This window comes from Xenopus tropicalis, chromosome 5 (assembly GCF_000004195.4).
Source record: "Xenopus tropicalis strain Nigerian chromosome 5, UCB_Xtro_10.0, whole genome shotgun sequence".
Classification (NCBI taxonomy): domain Eukaryota; kingdom Metazoa; phylum Chordata; class Amphibia; order Anura; family Pipidae; genus Xenopus; species Xenopus tropicalis.
This window is the reverse complement of record NC_030681.2, coordinates 131620463-131631054: the sequence shown is the minus strand read 5'-3', so window position 1 is coordinate 131631054 and position 10592 is coordinate 131620463. Positions and strand designations below refer to the sequence as shown.

Sequence of the window (10592 nt, the reverse complement as noted above, 5' to 3'; positions counted from 1 at the left end):
ATCTAAATATCTATCTATCATCTATCTATCTATCTATCATCATCATCTATCTATCATCTATCTATCTATCTATTATCTATCTATCTATCAATCAATCTATCAATCTACCTATCATCTATCTACCTATCATCTATCTATCTATCTATCAATCTATCATCTATCTATCTATCTATCATCTATCTATCTATCATCTATCTATCATCATCATCTATCTATCATCTATCTATCTATTATCTATCTATCTATCTATCTATCATCTATCTATCTATCAATCTACCAATCTATCTATCATCTATCTATCTATCTATCTATCTATCAATCTATCATCTATCTATCTATCTATCTATCTATCTATAGACCCAAGGTCGGGCGTGTTTGGTGCCGACCTCAGCACATCACTGGCGCGCCCGGGGCGCCCCACCCCTTTTGTGACATCATTGTGGGGCAGTTCAGGCGCAAGTCTATAATGAGAGGGGAGAAGCCGGGTCGGGTAGGGTTAGGGTTGGGAGCGGCGGGTTAGGGTAGGTTGCATTTAAAGGCCTACAGATTTGTACCTTGTGGACTATAATGCCACTGTGGCTGCCATTGTACTGGAATTATAGGAAAAAACGTTACATCTAAAAAACATGACAAATTGCATCCAGAAACTGCACTTTGCACATTGTACTTGGTAAGTAAATATCGCTATGATCGCCTAGCATTACACAGGTTTCGTTTAGTGAATTTAATGGACATGGGCCTCTTTTCAACTTTCATCATTAGATCAATTGTAAATTTGTAAAAAAATACTTTGTAGATACATACTACAGATGAATGTATATAGTATATTAAAACACTTTTGCATTGTTACATAGATAATTTGTGTTGAAAAAAGACAATCCGTATCTCTGCACTCTCTCCTGCTCATTGATCTCCTTCTTAAGAACTGGAGCCCAAAACTGCACTGCAAAGTGGAAAAATCCTTCATGGCAATTATAGTTAAGAATAATTTAGTATCAACAGGAAATACAGAGAGAATATTTATAAAGCTTACCTCAATTAAAGGACAAGGAAAGGTTAATATAAATTAAAAGTAAGCCTAAAGGCATTTTTTTAAGTACTTACTGCATATCTAAATTCCCAGATCCCTGCTTGCTTCTCTAAGATATGGTGCTGGCAGCCTACAGCAGTGTGAAGCCTACAGTGACATCACTGAAATCTCTCTCCCCTTCCTGTAGGTGCCAGCGGCAGCCTTCCTATTCTCTGAGCATGTGTGTAACTTGATCCTGTCTCCTGTTCTGAGCTACACATGCCCACCAGCCAATCAGAAGCAGATCTGGCAGAGGGGAGGGGGGGAGGGAATGAAACACATGTGCAGTATGAAGCAAGGAGGGAAAGGAAGGGAGAATACCTTTTTAGAGATGGCTGCCTGTTCTATAAAGTGTGAAGTAAGTGTGACTGAGTAAATATGTGATTAGGTGAGCCAAAAGTGTGGCGTTTTTACTAAACAATAGGAGGACAATTGGGCAGTATGCTTTTTACATTTTGACTTGCATTCTCCTTTAATAAACAAGTTAAAAAGCAAAGGACCAAGGACTGACCCCTGCGGTACTCCACTAACAACACTGGTCCAATTAAAAAATGTTCCATTTACCACTACTCTTTGTAATCTATCCTTCAGCCAGTTCTCTATCCAAGTATGACTATTAAGTTCAGGGCCATCTTTTCTTAATTTAATGAGAACCCACTGTGCGGTACTGTATCATACACTTTAGCAAATGCTGCTCAATCCAGAGTGCAATATATTAAGAGAATTGTAATTAAAGCTTAGTATGTGTATTTCAGGGCCTGAACTGGGGGTAGACATAAGTGGTACATGCCTAGGGGGCAACAATGGGGGGGAGGGGGTGCTAGGCACGTACCTCTTTTGCCTTACCCTAGTCTGGGCCCTTGTCCCCCCACCACCAGAATATAACAGTTAGATCAGTTCAGAAAATGGATAATTAATATTGCATTAACCCCAGACATGCCAGTTTGGATCCTGAGCACTGCATTAACCCCACACATGCCAACAAGATCACTGCAGAAAGTAGATTATCATGTGTATCCTCACATTGTAGCTCCTTTCTTTACTATGAAACAGGAGAAAAGCAAAACAGACATATACAGTGGATTGTACCAGATACATGAATAACAACAGCCACTGATCGCTTTTGACAAGGAGAAAGACCTAGTTTCATGTGAAACATCGATGGCCGTCAGTTTGCCCTGGTCTCCTATGTCTGCTGCATTCTATTGTGCCTATCAGTTTTGCATTTCTTCCCTCTTGTTAGCTCTCTTTCCCCTGCCCTGGATACCTGGAACAGATTGTGAGAAGCAAAAGCACAGGGGAGAAGGAATGTGATAGGAGGGAAAAGCAATGGCAAAGGGTTAGCAACATGCCTGGCGCAGAAGGCCCATCTAAGGTTTGGGGCTAAGGTGATGCCTCTAATGCCTAGCTCTTAAGATTTAGAGAAGCTTACCCTAATCTAGTTTAGCAATACCCTGTGCCACACCTCTCACAACTCTGGTCATGCCCATTCCCACACCTTGTGTCTCAACCATTTCTCCTTGTAGATTGTAAGCTCTTTTGGGCAGGGCCCTCTTCACCTCTTGTATCGGTTATTGATTGCTTTATATGTTACTCTGTATGTCCAATGTATGTAACCCACTTATTGTACAGCGCTGCGGAATATGTTGGCGCTTTATAAATAAATGTTAATAATAATAATAATAATAATAATAATAAAAAGATGGCCCTGATATTAGGCACCAATTACCTTGATTTTCAACCGTCCCTATTATCAAGCCTGAATTGGTCAAGATAATTCTAACTATATTTTACATTGCCTGGGGAATTATTCACCTGAATATCTTGTGCTAAATGCACCGAACAACTCAAATGGTGCCAGACAGACTTCCACACAGTTGCAACTGATTTGAGACAAAATGGGGGCGCAGCTGTGTTTATTTTGCACCGCAGGACACAGTAGCGCCCAATGCAGTTCCCCTTTGAAGCTGCAATAATGATTGCATTCTGGGGAAAAAAGGATGAACTGTGGGGAAAAAACATGGCAGTTGTGCTCAAATTTGCACTTTGCTCACTGCATCTGCAGCTGTAAATGAGCCCCAATGAAATAGAATTTCACATACATTTGACATTAATGGCTTGTAATTCATAAAACTGACCACAAGATGCCCATAGTATACCTCAAAAAGTCTGCTGTGCTTCATAAAGTAATAAAAGCAGTGTTTGTCCTCTATTCTCTGCCCTGGTGGCTCTGACATTTGGTACAGTGTAACACAAGCAGCAGACTGACAGACCTGCCTTGCTAGAGGAGACTGACCTTTGCAACATTGTTTAAATTGTCATAACCAGGAGTTAAGCAAATGCTGCTTTTAATGGCAATTACATTTACTAATAACTAACATTTTTTATAATAAATTCAGAAATGTGATAAAGTTGCTTATAATTATCTTTTTGTATTAGGCAAAAAAAAAATTATTTTTGGGGATTGACATGTCCCCGACCCTAACCTGCCCGCACCCTATCCCTGCCCAACCAATCTGTCTGCAGACCTGGGTGGGGCAGGCACCTATAAATCGAGGCTTCCAAAGGCAGAAGGTGGGCAGAATAATGTTGCTGATGAGAGGTCGGAAGAAAGAGTTCAGCCTGAACTTGCCTGTGCCCTACAAATGTTGTGTGAATGTCGACACTAAATTATGCAAAACTATAAGTTCCAAAAAAAGCATAGTATCCAAGTATCCATAGTATCCAAGGCTATTGCGATACTAATATCTACAGTTAGTGTTAGTGGTTGTATATATAGTTTATGTATGTGAGTGTATAGATTGGTAGGCGTGGGTTAGGTGTGCTGGGTTTACTTGGATGGGTTGAACTTGATGGACTCTGGTCTTTTTTCAACCCTGTGTAACTATGTAACTATGTAAGCCCCAAACCGCCCAACCCACAGCCTGTACATCACTATTTGCCATTCATACCCTTGGTTTTGGAATAGGATGTTGGACAGGCAGGTTCCACATACTGTAGTTTTGGTTTATTTCACCTAAACTCCCAAACTAATGTCCAGGAGGTGAGGGGTAAGAAAGAAGGATCAGTACAGAAGTCCCTCTCCAAGATACTGAGAGTTGCCTTTTTTGGAAAGCAAAACTTTTGGTGGCAGGCAACTCCAAAAATATTCTACACTTGGGGGCTGATTCATCAAAGTACGAGTTTGAATCCTGAAATGGGTAAATTTCGGAATAGATACAATAATTTCTGATGATGGGAAATGTCACGAAATTGCTTACCAAAAAATCGTATTAGTCACAATAATATTGTATTGGCGATCCGAAAGTCACAAAATTTTTGAATCCGAACGATCGTAAATGGTGGGAAAACCTTTCTGACTTTGATCCTTCAGTGCATGACTTTGGAAGTCTCCCATAGGGCTCAATGGCACTCTGCAGCTCCAACCCGGCCCAAGGAAAGTCTCCCATAGGGCTCAATGGCACTCTGCAGCTCCAACCCGGCCCAAGGAAAGTGTCCCATAGGGCTCAATGGCACTCTGCAGCTCCAACCTGGCCCAAGGAAAGTCTCCCATAGGGCTCAATGGCACTCTGCAGCTCCAACCCGGCCCAAGGAAAGTCTCCCATAGGGCTCAATGGCACTCTGCAGCTCCAACCCGGCCCAAGGAAAGTCTCCCATAGGGCTCAATGGCACTCTGCAGCTCCAACCTGGCCCAAGGAAAGTCTCCCATAGGGCTCAATGGCACTCTGCAGCTCCAACCCGGCCCAAGGAAAGTCTCCCATAGGGCTCACTGGCACTCTGCAGCTCCAACCTGGCCCAAGGAAAGTCTCCCATAGGGCTCAATGGCACTCTGCAGCTCCAACCCGGCCCAAGGAAAGTCTCCCATAGGGCTCAATGGCACTCTGCAGCTCCAACCCGGCCCAAGGAAAGTCTCCCATAGGGCTCAATGGCACTCTGCAGCTCCAACCCGGCCCAAGGAAAGTCTCTCATAGGGCTCAATGGCACTCTGCAGCTCCAACCCGGCCCAAGGAAAGTCTCCCATAGGGCTCAATGGCACTCTGCAGCTCCAACCCGGCCCAAGGAAAGTCTCCCATAGGGCTCAATGGCACTCTGCAGCTCCAACCCGGCCCAAGGAAAGTCTCCCATAGGGCTCAATGGCACTCTGCAGCTCCAACCCGGCCCAAGGAAAGTCTCCCATAGGGCTCAATGGCACTCTGCAGCTCCAACCCGGCCCAAGGAAAGTCTCCCATAGGGCTCAATGGCACTCTGCAGCTCCAACCCGGCCCAAGGAAAGTCTCTCATAGGGCTGAATGGCACTCTGCAGCTCCAACCCGGCCCAAGGAAAGTCTCCCATAGGGCTCAATGGCACTCTGCAGCTCCAACCTGGCCCAAGGGAAGCCTCCCATATATCCCATGTATTCGGATTCAATCGTACTTTGATAAATGGGCCCCCTAAGATTGCTTTACTGCATGGTGGGGCCTCATCTTTCATTTTCTAATGCAAATCATGTAAAACAAACATTACAAAATATTGTATGCTATTCCCTGCATTCTTCTAAATAGCCCTCTTCTAAACCAGCCTATATCTTTATTTTCCAGGTTGATCGCCGCATATTGCAGCAATGTTGTTTAAAAAAAAGATATTTGCCGTTTTACTATTTTTGGCAATTTTGGGCTTGCTTTATAAGGGCTCTGATAAAGAGAAAGCCTTTGGTCTTCACTTTACTGCAAAGTTTACCCCAGGTGACATCCTATCTGTTGGAAATGGCGTTATGTTTGTAGAGACCACAGACAGGATGGAGCCACCTCACCTAGTGCTGTGTTCTATTGAGTCAGCAGCTCGTGCTTACCCTGATAGACCTGTGGTTTTCTTTATGAAAGGTTTAACAGAGATAAATTCAGAAGAAGATGAGATTCAAGCAAAGAAACATTTCCCAACTCTTTTGTCTTATGATAATATTCACCTTTATCCCCTCAGAATGGGTGTGTTGCTCAAAAATACACCACTTATTTCCTGGTATGAAAAGGTACGTGTCTTTATTTGCTCATTTTAATTTTGTAATTCTGTAATCTGTAACCCCTTTCTTACTGCACTCCTGTAGAATTGGTTAACACTCTCTTTTCTTGGTTGTCTCCACCCAGTGGGCACTGAGGAGTGCGCCTCAGGAGATTCCACTAGGAAAATAAACACAGTTTGCAGCAAACAAATGAACTTTATATGAAAGTAAACAAATACAATGGGCATCTAGTACAAATAACAATCCTGCTCTGAGGACATGTGGGGACCTATCTGTCTCACTAGCAGATAACACACTGACTGTCTCACTGATTGATAACACACAGTCCCTTTTAATATCACAGTCCTACAAGTAACCCCGGATGGAATTAAATAATGCACAGTTCAGTTAAATGCAAACTGTCCCTGCACTTGCTTCTACTGAAGAGGTTGCTATGTTATATATACTACATACATATATACAGTGGTATATATACATATATAATATATACATAGGCTATATATATAACATATACACATATGTTGTTTAACTGTCGTTTTGCACCTATAATGCCTTGGTACTTGACTTGTTCATGCCAATAACAAATTGTTCCTTTTTACCTAATTTGGCCTTGTTTAAATGACTACCAACCTCTTAACATGCCATCACTGTGAATTACTGGATTCAAGTAGGTAACAGGAATATATGTAATAACAAATGCATCTGATTACTTTTGAAAAAGTATCCCCCTGTGTACAGCATATTATGACTAGTTGACTTTGTACAATATCTACTGTAGTGGGGAACTTATGGCATTGGTGCCAGAACAGACCTTAGCAGCTGTAGATATAGGTGTGACTTTGGTGCTAACTTGGCCTTGCCAAATATAAAACTTATGTTGACCACTAGAGTTTAAAACTTTAATGTAGGCCTCAGCTGCAACGACTTCAGTAGATGAATTTAAAACATACATTTCTCTCTCCATAGTTACAGAAAAGGAGGTTGAAGTATAGTATAGCACCATAGTATGTGAAGCTCTTCTAGGGTCTTTAGAGACCGCTAGATAATGGACTTTCCCAGCCTTCTGTCAGACTTAATTATATGTGTTGCATGAGCCACACAAGCATGGAAATAGTTCATTGGGTATGCCAAATAATTACTGTGATTGGCTATTTGGTAGCCCCATGTGCGCTACTGGCCTGCAGGAGGCTCTACTTGGAGTAAAACTGTGTCTCTGTGCTTCCAAAACTTGCCTCCAAGCAAGAGATTTCAAAATAAGCACCTACTCTATGGCCACTGGGAGCATTCAGCATTGGTGTATTCACTGAAAATCAACTGATGACATTGACAGACCTGGGGTATCAATACACGGTGTATTAAATTCAAGCACTTGAGTGCTGACAACCCAACTAATTTTTTTACATGGGGATAACATAGTCTCTCAAACTGAACTGCGCTTCTTTATTTTCTGCTTTCTTTCTTTCTATGTTTAATACACATGTTATTAATAATAATAATAATAATAAGAAGAAATATGTATAGCATCCTAAAATCATACTGATAACTAACGCTAAGAGCCTAAATAGTGTATTCTTATTCTTATTGTAGATTAAACCTAAGAATGAAATTCACTGGACTCATATCAGCTCAGATGCATCAAGGTTGGCTCTGATTTATAAATTTGGTGGCCTTTATATGGACACTGATATGATATCACTGCGACCTGTTCCAGATATTAACTTTCTAGCTGCCGAGAGCTCTCAGATCTCTAGCAATGGGGTTTTTGGATTTGCTTCTCATCATCCATTTATCTGGACATGCATGGAAGACTTTGTTAAAAATTATAATGGAGCTATTTGGGGACATCAAGGACCAGCCCTCTTTACTCGAGTTCTTCAGGAACGTTATTGCACATTATTTCCATTTGAAGCTAAAGAAGATATTTTGTGTGGAAACATCTCATTTTTAAATCCTGAACGATTTTATCCAATCCCATGTTCATCCTGGAAGAAGTACTTTGAAGTTTGGGAAGAGCTTCCAGTGTTCAATGAATCTTACGCATTGCATCTCTTTAACTATGCAAATCGTGATGAGCATAAGGTAATGATTCCCGGAAGTAACACATTGGTGGAACATCTTTACCAACAGTACTGCCCTGCCACTTATCAAGCTGTTCAGGAAAAGGAGCAATCAACTTAAAAAAATTCAGTTCTTTGAAAAAAATATACCTCAAAGTTGGAACACAATTAATGGGGGACAGTTTTCTTCCTTTAACAGCGCCCATGGTGTCCCATTGTTTTACCCTCTCTGCTTCTTAGTCTTATTCTTGGGTATTCTTGGCTTGCTACAGGTGGATCCTGTGCACACAGGGTGGGTGAAAGGCAGTGGACAGGTTTTTCCCTTCTTGCATATCTATGCCATATTTATTTAAGCAGCTGTCACATAACTGCAGTGGCTTGCTATGTGGGTGTGATAGTTGGCAGATGAGAGACTTCCTACAGGTACTTTCTAGTCAAAATGGTACAGGGTAACATTATATAGATAAAACATAACAATAAGGGGCACATTTATTAATGCACGAACGCTCCGAATGCAACTTTTTTTATATTTTCTGCAACTTTTTCGTACCTTTGCGACAAAATTTGTGCAACAAAATCGTATTGTCGCGCCGAGTATGAAAGTTTCGAATCCATTCAAACTTCGTTATCGTGACTTTCCTTGGGCCAGGTTGGAGCTGCAGAGTGCCATTGAGCCCTATGGGAGACTTTCCTTGGTCCAGGTTGGAGCTGCAGAGTGCCATTGAGCCCTATGGGAGACTTTCCTTGGTCCAGGTTGGAGCTGCAGAGTGCCATTGATTCCTATGGGAGACTTTCCTTGGGCCGGGTTGGAGCTGCAGAGTGCCATTGAGCCCTATGGGAGACTTTCCTTGGGTCGGGTTGGAGCTGCAGAGTGCCATTGAGCCCTATGGGAGACTTTCCTTGGGCCAGGTTGGAGCTGCAGAGTGCCATTGAGCCCTATGGGAGACTTTCCTTGGGCCGGGTTGGAGCTGCAGAGTGCCATTGAGCCCTATGGGAGACTTTCCTCGGGCCGGGTTGGAGCTGCAGAGTGCCATTGAGCCCTATGGGAGGCTTTCCTTGGGCCAGGTTGGAGCTGCAGAGTGCCATTGAGCCCTATGGGAGACTTTCCTTGGGCCAGGTTGGAGCTGCAGAGTGCCATTGAGCCCTATGGGAGACTTTCCTCGGGCCGGGTTGGAGCTGCAGAGTGCCATTGAGCCCTATGGGAGACTTTCCTCGGGCCGGGTTGGAGCTGCAGAGTGCCATTGAGCCCTATGGGAGACTTTCCTTGGGCCGGGTTGGAGCTGCAGAGTGCCATTGAGCCCTATGGGAGACTTTCCTTGGGCCGGGTTGGAGCTGCAGAGTGCCATTGAGCCCTATGGGAGACTTTCCTTGGGTCGGGTTGGAGCTGCAGAGTGCCATTGAGCCCTATGGGAGACTTTCCTTGGGCCAGGTTGGAGCTGCAGAGTGCCATTGAGCCCTATGGGAGACTTTCCTTGGGCCGGGTTGGAGCTGCAGAGTGCCATTGAGCCCTATGGGAGACTTTCCTTGGGCCAGGTTGGAGCTGCAGAGTCCTATGGGAGGCTTCCAAAATCATGCACTGAAGGATCAAAGTCGGAAAGGTTTTCCCGCCGCTTACGATCGTTCGGATATGAAAATTTTGTGATTTTCGGATCACCAATATGATATTATCGTGACTATTACGATTTTTTCATAAGAATTTTCGTGATATTTGCGATCATCAGAAATTATTGTATCCAATCCGAATTTTTCCCATTTCAGGATTCAAACTCGTACATTGATGAATGTGCCCCTAAGTGTAGGGAAGGTGATAAAGTTTATTGTATAGTTTTTTATTGTGTGTAGTAATGTGTTTTTCTCAAAAAGAGCACTACACACCACCACTTTACTGTAAAGAGTCAAAATGAGATATTCTGTAGATTTTCAACAGTAAAATCGTTTCACCAAAATCGTTTGGTTCTGTTGCCATCTAAAGTAAAGTTTTGGCTAAGTGCCTTGATACTAACTGGTTAATGACTAATAGGTGTTGAAAGCAACAGATATTATTATCTTGTTTTTGTTCAAACGTGTATTCATTTATTTGTGCTCTGCAAACTTTCCAGTAGAAAGGTTTATAAGTGTACATAAGAGCTTATACCAGGGCTTTCACAAGCTGAAATTATTTCTACAAAATGCATCATAGTGTGAGGTTTGGTTAGCATAGTATAGCCACTGGGACTCCTTTGGAGCTTACTCCAACATGTTTGTGGCTAACTAGCATTAACTGAAGTTAAAACAACAGACAATTAAAGGGCAAAGACAGATGGAATTTCAGAGGAAAGGAGCAATGAGATGGGAAGATTTAAGACAAAAGCATCTAGTAGAATTACGTCTAAAACAACTACTTTTCTGAGTTTTTTCCTTGAAAACTTTTACCACTCACTGTCTCCTTCATTCTTTTAAAATCCACAATCTGTCAATCCTTTTGTCTTA

The 10592-nt window shown here is 42.5% G+C and overlaps 1 protein-coding gene across 1 annotated transcript; it reads left to right on the top strand.

The window, feature by feature from the left end:
* The first annotated feature begins 5670 nt into the window (after positions 1-5670).
* LOC100493232 (alpha-1,4-N-acetylglucosaminyltransferase) lies at positions 5671-8356 on the top strand. Its single transcript, XM_002938118.3, has 2 exons — positions 5671-6075; positions 7654-8356. The coding sequence occupies exons 1-2, from the start codon at positions 5671-5673 to the stop codon at positions 8242-8244; spliced, it is 996 nt and encodes a 331-aa protein (XP_002938164.2). The 3' UTR covers positions 8245-8356.
* The last annotated feature ends 2236 nt before the right edge of the window (positions 8357-10592 follow it).